Source organism: Mirounga angustirostris, unplaced genomic scaffold, assembly GCF_029215605.1.
Source record: "Mirounga angustirostris isolate CCGP_5_RB_7025 unplaced genomic scaffold, mMirAng1.0.hap1 SCAF_5, whole genome shotgun sequence".
Lineage (NCBI taxonomy): Eukaryota > Metazoa > Chordata > Mammalia > Carnivora > Phocidae > Mirounga > Mirounga angustirostris.
Genome location: NW_026991713.1, coordinates 51101911 through 51118051, shown reverse-complemented (window position 1 = coordinate 51118051; position 16141 = coordinate 51101911). Strand labels below are relative to the sequence as shown.

At 42.4% G+C, this 16141-nt stretch overlaps 1 protein-coding gene across 2 annotated transcripts in view; it reads left to right on the top strand.

The window, feature by feature from the left end:
• TBC1D30 (TBC1 domain family member 30) overlaps positions 1–14980 on the top strand; it is an 81244-nt gene extending 66264 nt beyond the window's left edge. For both annotated transcript variants that reach the window (XM_045873039.2, XM_045873040.2), the window contains 4 exons: positions 3510–3622; positions 5122–5261; positions 8020–8226; positions 11367–14980. In XM_045873039.2, the coding sequence (XP_045728995.1) occupies positions 3510–3622; positions 5122–5261; positions 8020–8226; positions 11367–12151 (1245 nt within the window). In that variant the 3' untranslated portion in view covers positions 12152–14980. The remainder of the gene's footprint in view (positions 1–3509; positions 3623–5121; positions 5262–8019; positions 8227–11366) is intronic.
• Positions 14981–16141: the final 1161 nt, after the last annotated feature.

The following is a 16141-nucleotide window of genomic DNA, read 5'->3' as shown; positions in this document are numbered from 1 at the left end:
TTTAAAAGAGGCTTAAAGGGGCACGTGGCTGGTTCAGTCGGTTAAGCATCTGCCTTCGGCTCAGGTCATGATCTCAGGGTCCTGGGATGGAGCCCTGCATCGTGGTGGGCTCCCTGCTCAGTGGGGAGCCTGCTTATCCCTCTGCCCCTCCCCCAGCTCTTGCTCTCTCTCTCTCAAATAAATAAATAAAATCTTTAAAGAAAAATAAAAGGAGCTTAAAGATCAACTAACCTGATCTTCTCACTTGACAGAGAGTGAGCGTGTGGCCAGTTCCTTAGGTTGTCTGGCAGTGGACCCAGGACCGGGAGCCAAGTCCTCCACTCCCGGCCTGCTACTTTTTCCCTACCACCCAGCATACCGCTTCCACCTTATTCAAAACATGTCTTTCTCAAGGCTGAAGTCCCCTTTAGAAAAATAAAGCAACATTTTATTTCACTTAAAAGTTGCCAGAACAAAGGAGAGATATGTTGACATACTCCATCTTTGTCCTATAAAAATGTCTAATCTTAGGAATTAGGAGAAAAGAGAACGACCTCATTCCCCTGCTTTAGGAGAATCCTAGAGGGAAAAATGCAGGCTGTGGTTTGATTGATTAGATGCCGTTTTAGTGGCTTTTCTTCTGCTGAGGAAAACATCTGGGTGGAGATGAACTGAGCCTAATTTTGTACAACTTATGTTTTCATGTTTTTTTCTAATGCATGTCAGTCATGAAAAAAGAAACAGAATTTTTTTCCAGCAGTATCTAAACATAAATGTCTATTTAAATGAACCTTGGTAGTTGGGATCATAAATTGACTTGTTAGTTTTCCTTGGCATCATAAGGTGTTACGGAGAGAAATGGTGAATGTCATTTCAAGGTACCCTCTTTCCTGTATTCACTCTTTTAAAAAAAATGAATTCAGTGGCTGGGATCCAATTCTGGTGGACCATAAATCCGTCAGCAAACCTGAAATGGCTCCATATGAAAAATGTGGACTGCGTGTAAGGTCTTTATTTTCGACCTGAAGATGTGGAAGGAGTCTCCCTGGTGGTCTTCCCCAGTTCTTTCAGTTCTCAGTGCCACACACAAAATAATCTGCTGGGTTTTTTTCCTTCTGTAAATCACATCGCTTTTAAAAAAAAATTTTTTTTTTTTTTATTAGCAATGGCTGGTTTTTAAAAATTGATAGTGTCTGGAAAAGAGATTGGGAGGATGCCGGTGAAATCGTGTATATGGATTTCAGTAAGACGTTTGACAAAGTCTCTCATGACTTCCTTGAGGGCAACAGAGAGAAAAATTAGGTGCTGTTGTTAGATGGGTCTGTGGGTGCTTGGGAAAACCTACACCAAAGTGCTTGTCAGTAATGATTGTTACCTGGGGGTGAGGGGAGTGCTCCAGTGCCATGATGTAGGATCTGCCCTTGGACTGTTCACTTTTTTTCTTTTTTTAAAGATTTATTTATTTATTTGAGAGAGAGAAAGCACGAGAGTGAGAGAGAGGTGGGGGGAGGGGCAGAAAGAGAGGGAGAGAGAGAATTCCAAACAAACTCCTTGTGAGCACGGAGTCTGACACAGGGCTTGATCCCAGGACCTTGCGGTCATGATCTGAGCTGAAACCAAGAGTCGGACACTTAACCAACTGAGCCACCCAGGCGCCCCTGGACTGTTCACTTTTTTCCATCAGTGATGGCGTGGAAATTACAAGGATGTGGATGCTTGTCCAATAGAAGGATCATGTTTGATTAATTAGTGCTGTCAAAAATTGTAACCGTCTGCTCTGCAAAATAATGTGTGCCCGTAACTGGAAGTGTTTAAGTGGTGCCTTTGTGACCATCTGTTGGAGATGCTCTAGAGGGAATTTCTGCTGTAGAAGGAGGTTGAACTAAATTATGTTTACATTTCCTTTCTAGACCTAGGATTCTATTAGTGTACCATATTTGGCTCTAAGGTGATTTGTAACATATCTTCCTTGGAATCTGTTGTAAATCTCTGATTTATGAAGGTGGGAACCTATAGCTTCTCGGGTACTCTGAGGACTGTGGTGATGTGTGATGTACATTCTTGGCATAAACTTGCCTTCAGATGTGAGACCTTCAAATAAGTGAGTGAATATATGCGAAGAAGTACTATAAACACATTTGTTTCAGAAGCACTGATTTCTTCTCTGAATGACTAACTGAAAGTAAAGGATAGAGGAAAAAAGACCAAAAATAGAGAATGAAAGCACCAGTGGGGCCAGTTTTCTTTTTGGTCAGGTGTCTGAAGCTCGAAGGAGCTTTCTAGGAGCCCGGGCCAGTTACCCTGGGGCAGCATGGGATGAAGTAGGGGCAGGATGGACTTCTCATTCCTTTCTTGTCGGCTTCCTTCATGAGGCTGGACAAGGGAATATTTTGATAACTTTTTATAAAACTGGCAAAAATAAAACACAAGTGAGTCTTTCAGCTGGTTACCCTGCTGTCTTCAGTGAGACATCTTACTTCATCTATAAGGAGTTTTGAAATTCCTAGCATTGATAATTTCATCTTTTAAATTTGAATCCAAATGGTATGGGTTTCTTTTTTTTTAATTATTGAGGTATAGTTGACATATAACATTGTTAGTTTTAGGTTAATGGCTTCCTGGGAGAAATGAAACTGATTAATATACATTTTCTGGTGAATAAGTACTTGAAGGATTGAAGAAATATGTTTGGAGCAATTAAATTTTAATAAAATTAAGAGAGCAAACAGGATTACTTTCCTCTTGCTGATAGAGTGATATATAATTTTGAAATTCTGGAGGAAGCACAGGTGCTTTTCCCATTTTTATTTATAGATTTTTAACAGCCTATGCTTTACACCCTGTCACTTTTTTCTTGTTTTATTTTTCTTTAAAAATAACAGCTAACAATTTTCACCTAGAACTCATTCACAGACATTTGAAAAGGTGGTATCTTTGGAGAAAGCATGCAGCTGATCACAAAGCCATCCACTAGACTTAATTTTGTCCAGAAAATTGACATTAAATGTCTATAAAAATCATCAAATGAAGCTTTGAAAAATAAGCACTGCATATGAAGATCATTGATGGGTACTTTGTTAAAGAAGTAATAGGGGGCACCTGGGTGGCTCAGTTGGTTAAGCATCGGACTCTTGATCTCAGCTCGGGTCTTGATCTCGGGGTCATGAGTTCAGGCCCTCATGAAAAAAAAAAGAAGTAATAGGAGCTTGTGAAGTTCTGAATTAACCCATCTGTCACTTGGGCCCAGAGGAAGTCAGACTGCCCCATCTGCCTGCCACCCATGTGCACCACTTGGAATGCCCAGTCACAGCTGGATTGATTTGAGAACTCAGCATTGCGTTTATCAGTACTCTTTTGTCTTTCTCTAAAGCAGGTGAAAAGCATTGAGGTGGAATCTCTCCACCTGCTATGTAAGGAGCAGAATCTACCTCTTCACATCCAAATCATAAAACTTTAATGTTTTTCCAGGATTGATAAGAGTTGTTTAAGGCCACCGTTTCAGACTTGGCATTTTTGGTTTTGTTTTTCAGACTGTTTATTCTATGGCTCCATTCCCTTTCCCACAATTGGCAGAGTTGAGGGAAAAATATACCTACAACATTACACCATTCCCAGCCACAGTTAAACCCACCTCAGTTTCTGGGTAAGGTCTTTTTCCCCCCCGCCCTTTTCTTGTTTTCATGATGGAAGACTTAGTACTTTAATGTGTTATTGTAACTTCCTATTTGTTAAACCCCAGATATAGATTTTCAAAGTATTTTGGTACTTAAAATCTGAATGTCTCTTTCCCAAAGGTTTTGATTGAAATTTAAGAGAGAGACTTTTAAAACTGTACTTTCCAAAAAAGATTGGAACATAAACTAAAGGAATATTTAGAAACTTACTTAAAAATATCAAACATTAAACATTTTAATAATTAAAATAGTGTAGAACTATTAAAGAGGTACTTTAAAATGTAAAGACTGAAATTGACAAATATATAGAAATTTAGTGTTTGAAAACTTAGCATATCAAATCAAAAGTAAAAAGTGTATTTAAATGGAAAAAAATGAAATAATAAAATTAGCAGAAGAAAATGTGAAAGAATATCTTTAGGTCTTTGGAACTGGGAAGGCCTTAACTGATTCAAAAACACTAGGGAAAAAGTTAAGTACTTTAAAAATAATTTTCTGCATGACTGAAAACAGAACAAAACAAAACCTCCATAAGCAGGCACAAAAACATTTGTGAAAAAATATTTGTAATCGATATCTCTCATATATAAAGTTCCTAGATAGCAATAAGAAAATGACCACCCCATTGAAAAATGATGAGAGAATGGGAATAGGTAGTTTACAAAGGAGGCAACATCACTTGTATTAAGAGAAATGTAGCTTAAAACTAGATTGAGACTCTGTGTTTTTATCTGTCAGATTGATAAGAATTGAAAAGGTTGATGTGCACTCTGTTGACGAGGCTATAGGGAAACACTCTTGCACATTGCTGGTTGGAGGTTAATTATTACAAGATTTGTGGCAGGCAGTTTGGCAGTGTTTCCCCAGATTACTAGTACATATATCCTTTGACCCAGCAATTCTACCTTTATGACTTATCCCACAAATATATTTGTACACCTGCAAAACACAGTACGTATGAGGTTATTTATGGCAGCATTGCTTATGATAGTAAGCATGGGAGTGGAAACCACTCAGGTGTGCATTGTTAGTGGCCTGGTTCCATAACGTGGGTTACATGCATACAATATAGTGCAGTGATAAAAACAAGATGAGGAAGCTGTGTGTGTGAATATGGAGAGATTTTTAGGTAAATAGATGTGAGGTGCGAAAGAGTGTATGTAGTATGCTAATATTTATTCGAAAAGAGGAGAAAAATAAGATGGTATAGTTACATTTGCTTACTTAATGCATAATGAAACTGAAGAATACATCAGAAATTAGTAACAAGGGTCACCTTTGGGAATTAGGTGGCAGGGGCCGAAGTTGGACAGGGAGAGGAGGGAGACTTTTTATATGTAAGTTATATGTAAACTTATATATAAAAGTTATGTATATGTCATTTAAACCATGCGACTGTATCATTTATTTTTAAAAAACACCACTATTTTCTTTGCATACTTTTTTTTCTTCTTGTATGTTTTCCAAGACGACATGGTAAGGTCAGAGACAGTGATGAGGAGAACGACCCAGATGATGAAGACGCTATCGCCAATGCAGTGGGGTGTCTTGGGCCTTTCAGTGGGCTCCTGGCACCTGAACTGCAGAAGTACCAAAAGCAAATTAAAGGTAAAGAGGCGGCTTTCTGTGTCGGTGATCCTAATGTCCTGGTTCATTGTAGCAAAGGTGTTATTATTGTGTCTGATAAATGCCTGCTGTTTCCTGGCCTGATTACCAGTACTAAAGGTCTTTATTAAAGTGTCTTCTGTGTTACGTTATCTTTTCTTTTAGAAGATTTATTTATTTATTTATTTTTGAGAGACTGCGCACACGTGCGCATGCCCCAGGCACGTGGGGGAGGGGCAGAAAGAGAGAATCCTCAAGGCAGGGCTCGATCTCGTGACCCTGAGATCACCCACTGAGCCCAAGCCCAGAGTTGGTCCCTTAACTGTCTGAGCCACCCAGGCGCCCCTACTTTATCATTTAGTAGGATCTCTCTGTTCGCTATTGCATACATCATACCTATTCCTTTTTCTTTCTGATATGTTTTGCCCCCACTTTATCTGATTTCACTTTGTTTGCTCTGTTCCTTAGCTCAGAACCTGGCATATAATATATGCTTATTACCACATGCTGTTTAATTGATATAGATTGGCTTCTTTTCCACTATAGAAATGTCCTCTGAAACATTAGGATAGCCTCTACTTGAATTTGAATGGTTAGAAACTCATTATCTTTATTTATTTATTTAATTTATTTATTTTTATTTTTTTAAAAGATTTTATTTATTCATGAGAGACAGAGAGAGAAAGAGAGAGAGAGGCAGAGGGAGAAGCAGGCTCCCAAGGAGAAGGAAGCCCGATGTGGGACTTGATCTCAGGACCCCGGGATCATGACCTGAGCCAAAGGCAGACGCTTAACCATCTGAGCCTCCCAGGCGCCCATAGAAACTCATTATCTCTTATATAAGACATTTTGCTGGATCCCTCTGCTTAGCCCATGGTATCTAGTGGTGAAGAGATAAGCTGCACGTATCAGTTCTTTTAATAGTTCTTTTGAACAAAACAGAACAAGTCTACTCCCTCTTCTACTGGACGTCTCATCAAATCTTTGAGAACAGCCATACACCCCACAAATCCTTCCCTATGGTCCAAGGTCAGAGTTTTTCAAAAGATATGACTTCCAGAACTTTTAATATTCTGTATATTCACCTTTTAATGCCCTGCAGTTTGGTGGTGTCCCTCTTTGAATTGGATGCTATGCTACATTTGTTTTTTTTTTTTTTTCTTGTGGAGAATGGACTTCCTGTGGTCTGGACACCATCGATGGAACGAACTCTTTGGAAGCAGTTCATGGTCCTCCCACTATGTTCTTTCCTCTCTTGGGTGGTGGTTCCTCCTTTAGGACATTTGTTCTACCTCTTCTAGTTTGAAGACCGTTCTCCTTGTGAAAGAGGACGGAGACAGGAGCTATCCGGCCCCTCTGCCTTCTCTTTGCCCTCTGCTAGCTTCCTACTACCTTCCCAGATTCGTGGGGCTATTTTCTCATTTTTGTTCTTCGTGTGTAGAAGGTTTATTTTTGTTTGGCTGTTTTCTTCTGCTTGTGGTAGTTTTGTGGTAGTCTGTTCTTCAGGCCTTCGCTCGTTTTGAGTTTTAGCCTGCTGTGTAGTTTTGGCTCATGTGCTTTTGTGTGTATGTCCTTGCTATGTACTCTCCTCTCATCTCTTTGAATGGCTTTTAAAAAACCTAAACTCAGCAAGAGTCCTATTGATTTTGTCATGCCCTCCACCCTTTCTCTTTGTGACCTGAATTTCAGCTTTTGGTGTTTAGCCACGAAATCAATATGTATTTTAACTCTAAAATTTTTGCATCTACATTTCTGTAGTCTGGGTATGTGTCCCCCCGCCCCCCCCTTTTTTTTCCTTCTGTTTTTCTTTCTATGTAGCTGTTATGTGCTTCAGGATGATAGGATCACTTTCTCCTAAGTTTTATCATGAGCCTTTCTGGTCAGTTTTAAGTAAGTTCAGGTTAGCTGGTCCCCTTTAATTTTTTTCTCCTTAAGAAAGTGTTTTCAGTGAAAAAGGAAGTAAATTTATCTGATGTTTAGGTTTTATCTGAATAACACTTTTAGTAGATGTTAACATAGTTGAAATCCCCCATTAATTATTTTTTAAAAGCTGGTTCCCAGGCCACTTTTCTGTATTGTGCTAGAAAAGCCTGTGGTGTATGGGTATACGCTCTCACACAGTGCCTAGTTCTGCTTCTTAGATGTAATCTCAATTTTACTTAAGGGCCGAATCTACTAGTTGTAGGTGTCACAGGAGTAGAAACCACATTGGGCAAAACACACATAGTAGACAGCAGGAAATGTTTGTTAAATGAAAACAAACATTCATTGCTAGTGATCTGAAGTTTTGATGATTTTATAGAATGTGTTGCTATTTTTAACCTAAGAAAAACTCACTTCTAATGACTGACTGAACTCTATAATCAGTCTATATATCACAGTTATATGCAAATCTCTAAATGGACTTTAGACACCTGGGGTTCTCTCTTCCTAAGGAATTTTAGAAAACGGCAGTGACTTTTATGTGGACACAGTTGATCTTAGGTCTACAGAATGCCCAAAGTGGTAATAAAAAATCCAACAGTGAACCCACACAGCTCATTTCAGATCCACAGTTAGGCTAATAAGAAAATGCAGAAATCTCTTCAGGGTCAAAGAAAAACACATACCAGGCAAACTGTAGTGAACTTTTTTTTTTTTTGTGGTTCGAATTCTCTGGAAATTAAGATACTACCCCGGGGCATAGTGTCCTCGGCGCTCAGTTAGTCCCTTTCTAAACCTCCGTGACACCGTGTCCTTATGTCTCTCCCCTGGAGCGCAGAACTGAATGAAGAGCAGAGCCTGCGGTCTAATAACATCGCCGAGCTGAGTCCAGGAGCAATCAATTCCTGTCGAAGTGAATACCATGCAGCTTTCAACAGTATGATGATGGAACGCATGACCACAGATATCAACGCGCTGAAGCGGCAGTATTCTCGGATTAAGAAGAAGCAGCAGCAACAGGTGCATCAGGTGTATATCAGGGCAGGTAATGTGATTCTTTGTTTGAATCGATTTCACCTCTGTGTCCAGTTGTGAAAGAAAGAACAAGTATTCCCAGGGGATAGCCTCCGAATTGCAACTCTGTAGCTCAGCATCCACAAACACAGCTGGCTTGAGCTGATCCCACATTTAGCATCTCATTTTTTATTTTATCAGGCTCTGCAGAAGAAAAAGACCATGGGTTCCTTTTAGGTACCAAGAACCAGACAATTGATGGTATTAAACACATCTTTATTATGTGTGCTTGTGGAGAGGGGTTGACGGATGATTAAAATGTTGCAAAAGCCATGCAGTCCTTGGACTTGAGACATTTTGGAGCTATTGCCTCCAGAACGTATTCATCTGTGCACTAGTAAATTGAGCTATCCACCAGTCACTTAGGTAGTCATATAATAGATAGTTGTGGTCAGAGAAAAAGGGAAAAAACATTCCTGTGCCTCACTGATGGGTTAGCAGTGTCTTGGGGGTCTGCTGAGAAGAACATAATTGGAATGCAGTTGGAAATGCTCTTTTCCAAGGACTGTCAAACTGCCTTTTTCTTTTTAAATTCCAAAAATCCCAGTGAACAGTCTGCTTTATTATGTGATACATGCTGATTTGGGAAGTGGTTTATCTTGTTCCAAGTGAAATCCTAATGATTATGATGCCTGTCCAGTATGAATCAAAATATGAGTTGACAGGTTTTTAAGAGCCTCGTGAGCATGTGACTGATCTTGCACAAAAACTGAACTTACCTTCCACTTATAAGGGAGGAGTGGGCAACTTCCTGAAGATTCTTTCTTCAACCAGAATCCTTAAGAAAGAAAGAAAGTGATTTCAAAGTATTGGCTCATACGTATCCTCATTTTGTCCTTAAAGCAAATCTGTGAGGAATGTAAGGATAGATATTCTTACATCCTTTTAAAAGATGAGGAAATGGTGACTCAGGAAGGCTTAGCAGGGTTACGTAGCTATGGTGGGTGGTCAGGCCAGGGCTAGGCCCCTGTTCTGATTCTTTGCATAGTCCCTTTTCAACCGCACCATATACATCTATGGGTGGGATGGTGAGCAGTGGGTATTGCCAGTGGGTATTAAGTCGGCCCAGTGCCTTGTACTGTAGTCAGGGGTCAGTAAACTGTGCTCCCCAGGCCAAATCCTGCTAGCTGCCTGTTTTTTATAAAGAAAGTTTTATTGGAACACAGGCATGCCCATTTATTTACATATTTGTCTATCACTGCTTTTGCACTATAATGTCTAAGATATTTACAGTCAGGTCCTTTGCAGGAAAAGTTCACTGACTCTTTAGGTAGTTTTTTTTTTAGGGAGAGATTATTGCTTAAAGGCAAAGTTCTAGAGCATTGCTTCTGAAACTTCAGTGTGCATATAAATCACTTGGGGATCTGTTAAAATGAAGAATCTGTTCTAGCAGGTTTGGGGTAGGGCTGAGATTATGCATTTCCAGCAAGCTCCTAGGAGATGCCTGTGCTGCTGGGTGGGGATCCCAGTTTGAGTAGCAAGCTTTTCGAGGCGATGGTATAAGGTGGGATTAGCAGCATGGGTGGAAAAGGTTGCACCTGACCTCAGCTTCTGAGATGTAAAGGAAGATGGGAGGATAGTGGTTGAGGTACCAACTTCCCAGGTTAGGGAGGACAGGAAGTTAGGGGCTTTTGGATCTGATAGCTTTTGTTTTTGTGGAGCAATTGGAGGAAATGTCCTTTGCTTGGGAGTAAGTTGGAGGACTACAGTGGGAGAGTAGAAGTAAGGAAGATTTGGATGGGTCATGGAATGGAATGGAAGAAGGAAAGAAAAGGATTGTTCTGTGCCTTTGAGGACCCAACAAAATAGGAAGTTAATGAATCTGAAGGGCTTCATCCACATGTCTGTGTGATTCTCCCCCACCCCCTTTTTGGAAAAGATAATGTGATTTGTGGGTCCAGTTTGGGATTTTGCCAAGTATAAAGGCATGGGGATGTTGAGAATGTGTGGTTATCGGTGAGGCAGCAATCCCAGTGATCAGCCAGGCATCTAGCCTGGTAGGGGTGTAAGAGACCCAGAGACCGACGAGGGGTTATGGGAAGTTTGAAAGATCGAAGAACCAAAGTCTCTTTGGTTCAGGACCATAGATGGCTATATTGAGAACCTGAGAGCTAAAAGAGTCAAAGAGAAGAATAGGAGAGTTAAAATATTTTTCAGGGAAGGTAGATCTGAGTGAATTGGGGTGGTAGAAGAAGCATGAGGATGGATCAGTCAGAGAAACAGTAAAGTAACTGAGGGGGATAATAGGATATGAGGTGAAGAGGAGACAGTTGTCAGCATTTTCAGGAAGGACTGGAGTGTGACCAGAGGTAGATGACAGTAGTCGAGAAGTGTAGAAGTGAGTTCAGCTGATGACATGGACGTCAGGAAGAAGGTTATTCACATGAAGATGGTGGGGCCTTCTCTCTGGGGCCATGTGTGTTTGAACCGTGTGTGTTTGAGCATCATCTGAAATAGGGGCTTGGTCATAGCCACGGGAGGAGGAGGATAATAATACTACTAACAGTGCCCTCCAGGAGCACACAGCTCTTGGTGCTTTCCAGTTTTCAGTTTGCTTTCAAAGTCCATTGAGGACACAGGAATGGATTTTCGTACTTAAGACCAGGCATCGGGGAGCAGTGACTTCACTGCGTTTTTACCACCTTCTTATCACTTCTCTCATCCTGCTGTCTCTCACTTCATAATACGCGGTGTGTTCTTTTCCTACCTCTCAGAAGCTAACAGCTGATAATCCATATGGTCATAGTGTTTGACTTATTTTTAAAAAAGTCTTCTAAGATTTTCTAGATACAAGACCTCTGAGGTTGTTTCTCAGAGACAAAAACTGTTGGGAAGAAACAGTAGGGCATCTGCACTTGAATTAGTAACGAGGGGCCAGAGTCTGCTGCTTTTGTATCCTCAGCCTCGTGTCTCCTCCCCTCTGAAGAGGAGGGAATAGGCACCCTGGGCTCTAGGATTGAGTTCAGTTTTTGTTACCTTCAGTCACATGGCTCTGCCAAAACCTGGGAAATACACGGCCAGGATTGGGGGACAAGCTCTATGTGATTCCTGTGCCACAACAGATGGTTTCTCTGTGGTCCGTTTCATCCAGCCTTTCACCATTTCTTTCAGACAAAGGGCCAGTGACCAGCATTCTCCCATCTCAGGTAAACAACTCTCCAGTTATCAACCACCTTCTTTTAGGAAAGAAGATGAAAATGTCAAACAGACCTGCCAAGAATGCTGTCATCCACGTCCCTGGTCACACAGGAGGCAAGATGTCTCCTGTCCCCTATGAAGACCTGAAGACGAAGCTCAATTCCCCGTGGCGAACGCACATCCGCGTCCACAAAAAGAACATGACGAGGACCAAGAATCAGCTGGGCTGTGGGGACACCGTGGGGCTGATAGAGGAGCAGAACGAGGGCTGCAGGGCTAACAGCCTGGGGGCAGCGGAGGCTTCTTCCAGGTGTGCAGCAACAGCTGGGAGCGAGGGTCACTGCTCCGAAGGCAGCACTGGGAGGACGATCGAAGGGCAGTCTCCAGAGCCCGTGTTCCGGGATGCCGATGCCGACGTGTCTGCGGTCCAGGTGAAGTTAGAAGCCTTGGAACTGAATCCGAGGGATGCTGCTGCCGACCCTGAGCCCAAGGCACACCCGCCCTGCCCGCAGCACTTCCCAGAGCTGCCTGATGCCCCCGGTGAAACCAGAGCCCCCAGCAAACCTCCCCAGGGCAGCCACCCGAAAGCGCCCATCTTTAGCCCTTTCCCCAGCGTCAAACCACTGCGGAAGTCCGCCGCCGCCAGGAATTTGGGGCTGTATGGTCCTACGGAAAGAACCCCAACTGTGCACTTTCCTCACATGAGCAGGAGCTTCAGCAAACCGGGTGGTGGAAACAGCAGCACTAAGAAACGATGACGGCCCTCAGAAACTGAATCTAGATTCACCTTCTCATGGCAGTCTGAGGGTTCCAGCTGAATGGCTCCAAGAGTTCTGACCGTCCAGTGAAAGCGAATGGGTAGGTTCAGAGTTGAACACCAGTCCGTGACAATGGGAACTGGAAGTTTTATACTGGGAGCTAGAATGGGTATGTTTTCGCCCACCCCCCGATGACGGATCCAGCGAATTCTTGTGGCAGAATAAATATTGCAGTTTTAAAGTGTGAAGTTTTCCCAGGTTTTCATTGTGAATTGTTCAGACAAGACTGTGCATCTAGACTGTTAACCCCCTCTTCCTTCCTGTTCTCAGGACCTTCAGGGTCCCTGTGACTGCACTCCCCCCAGACCTTCTCTGGTTCTCTGGGTGTGACTGATCCTCAAGCATGCACACACCTAGCTTGCTAGAACAGAAACTGTAAAAAGGAAGTAAGTTTCTCAGTTGCAAAAAACTTCCCAATTTCCCTCTTCCTGCCCCACTGAGGGAATGTTTGTGTATGTGAGTTTTTCTTCAGTAGTTTCTTTCAGCCAGGCTCAAGATTGTTTTTTTATTCTTATGCTAAAGTGCAGGAGAAAAATGTAGATAGCCTTTCTTTCTCTTTGTACGTGCAAAATGAAGAAAAGCTCTATCTGTTGAAATTTAGGTTGGTCCACCAACTTGAAGATCTTATGCAGAGAACACACATGGGATATGCATTAAACAATCGCCCTGAACAGCTTGCTGATTCCACGAAGCTTTTCCCAGGGTTCATTTTCTCCTCTGACGAAGAGTTACAGTCCTCAGTGGTGGGAGGACTCGATGGGCTCCATATGGAGCTTGTCCTGCATCTTCTGCCACGTAGCTCATTTACCTACCAGCTCTTCTTGGCAGATGCCGTGAGGCCTCTGCTGTTCAAAAGCCAGAACATAGCACCTGCAATTCTGTTACTTGAATTTTGTGCTTTTTTGATTGGAGTACTTTGTTGAGTACTTTGTTACTTGAACACTGCCTTTCTTTGGAGAAGGCGCTAGTGCTTTCTAGCTCTCTCTTACCCACCTCTCCCCCGGTCGCAGCGGGTCAGAGAGCACCTGTTATTTCCACTATGCAGATGGGAACTCTGAGCCACAACAGAGGTGAAGTGCACTCAGACACTCAAGGTAAATACTCCTGGTATTCAGTGTGACTCAGTCACGTCTCCTCCAGCACCGTAGGCGGATTTGATGCTCTTTGTACACAGATGCATTGGCTACATGAGTTCTAAACACCAGGACCGGGAAGCCATTCACTATGCTCCCTCCTGATTCAGAGGACCTTTCTCCAGACGTTACAGAGTCCTGTGATGGCATTTTACAAAACCAGCTCTAACCTTTTTACCCAAAAAGGTAGCTCATTTTAAAAATGCTTCATGCAGCTGTCATTTGTCTGAACAAAGGCTCACTCCTCAGCCCCCATCTCTTACTGTCATTAGAAGAATAGACTCAGCATCTTTATCCTCATCTCTGAAAGACCTTGGCCGTGCTTGCTGGCATATTGTTGATGCATTCGATGTTAATTTGAGCTAATTGGGTTGCCAGTTCTGAAACCAAAGCTATAATTTTAGAGAGGGCTTTTACTATGAGAGGTATTAATTTTTATAATAGAGAATGTGGTTGTGTGGGCTCTTTTGAACAGAAAACACAATGACATACAGTGAGAAAAGCCATTTTATCCCTTCTGTGGTATTTTTACCCCCGAAGGAGCTGAAGGTGGAAAATATGACTAATAAGTCATTGCGGTTTTGGTCTTGAATTCTGTGCCATCTGAAGTTAGCACGCAGCTTCTTAAAAAGCAGCAATGCCCACCACCTCTGTCTTGGGAAGAGTGTAGGTGGAATGTTGGGCTTACTTTGCATTCCACCCCCAGGGGATAGGACCCACTGCATTTTCCAAAGTTAAGCAAATGACATGATTTTCTTCCATCTGCTAAAACTTTACAGATAAGAATGATTCCACCTTAGATTCTTTTCTCCTCCCCCGACCCACATGAGTCAGAATAGACTCATTCCTTTGAGGGATGTCTGACTCGAATAGAGAATTGTTCTTTCTTCTCTAGAGGCTGCTCCCAGCTCCCTGAGGATCTGGGTTCAGGGAGGTGGGGCATGGGGTGGAGGCCACTTGCCACCATCCTTAGGATGGCGCTGTTGCTATCTACCAAGCATCTTGGCCTCAGCAGCGCCTGCCCAGCCCATTTCCCCCGTGTTGGTCTTTCTGAGAAACGGATGGATGAGATGGCACATGCTTTGGAATAAGTACCGATCCCAGATGAAAGAACGAAGAAATGAAAGTGTAATAATCCTTTGAGGTAAAAATGACCTTGTCAGGATTTTAAAAACCGACGGATTTCTGTCGAAGCGCTCTCTGTACCAATAACGTGCATGCATTGTACCATGTACTCACGATGTGAATCGGTCAATTTTGGAGACTTGCCTACCTTAGAAAATGAAGACAAGTGCAGTGGCCTCTACCACACCGCATGGGCAAAGACCAGTATGGACTTGTTATCGTCTGTGTGTATTGGACACTGTATGCAAGCACCAGAAGTACTTACCTAGTAGCGGTTTCTTTGTTTCTAGCTAGGTCTGTCCCCTGTCAGCACTTGTGCGGGCAGTCGACTCCTTCCGATGCTTCTGTACCCCCGTCCTCTTACAGAAGCCTCCAGATGATTTAAACCTACTTTGTAATGTTGACCTCTGTAATGTTTGAAACATTGTATTCCTTTTTTGGGTCTCTGTTGTTGTTCTAAAGAATTGTAGGGATTACAGAGATACGTGCATAAAGATTCTCATTGTTGTAACTGTTGCGGTGTTTTTCTCTCGGAGCTCACTCGTAGAATACCGTTGTGCCATTGACATGGCACTGTTGACCTCTTCAGCCCCCCCCCCCCGCCCCGCTCCCTCCCTGGTCACGTGATCCAGGGAAACCGCCCAGTAAGCTCCATCTCCTCTAGTCTAATCACTGGGTTGCAAGGTGGCCTGTGACCTTTGGAGAACTTGGCAGAATAGCGGGTTCCTGAGTATGAGTAAACGGAGAGTTTATTTAAGAATGTGTGTGTGAATGTACGTGCGTATATAAAATTAACCTTTAGGTTTGTCCTTTTCCTTTGTTTTAATAAAATAGAACAATAAGAATGCAATTGAGCTTCCTGGTCTTACGGATTCTAGAGGAGTGGGGAGTTGTGATCGCGGGTAATGCTGCAGCTGCACTCCTCCTAAAGTCTCCCTTTACTCTTCCTGAGCCACTTTCTCTGCTGCCTACAGCAGTCATTTGAGGCAGTATTTAAAATACAGTACTTCTGCTAATTAAAAAAGTAGCATGCATTTTAAGAAAATTTGCAAAACAGAGCATAAGGAATCATCAGTATTCTGGTATGGGCTTTTCCAGTATGTTCTTGTTTGTATGTGTGTGTGTGTGTAGACACACACAAAAAGGTAGATTAAAGCTGTCTCTCCAGTAAATGCTCTTATACAGCAGTATTTCCAGTGACTAGTAGGCCATCACGTGCTCATGCCAGAATTCACATAACCAGTACCTTGTTGTTAGACAGGCGGTTCCTGTTCAAGGTAGTTCTTGAGAGAGCGCACCTTAATACTCAACATCTTTGTGTACAGCCTCAAGTGTTTCCTCCGGGTGTGTTCACCGTGGTAGTGGTGCTGGGTCGGTGCTGCGTCAGAAAGTATGAACATCTCTAAGTCCTATATATTGTCAAATTGCCACCGCTAAAGGTCGAACTTCTCGTACAAGCCATGAATGAGAATATGCCTGTTTCTCTACACCCTTGGATGAGGCAGCAGTCTCTTTTTTTTTCTTTTATCTTTTTTTCTAGGACCTCCAGTATTGATAGAAGCAGTGATAACGGGCATTCATATCTCATTCCTGACTTTTAAGGGAACCATTAAGTAAGATGTTTGCTGAGATTTCCGGTAGGTATCTTTTATCAGGTTAAGGAAATTACCTT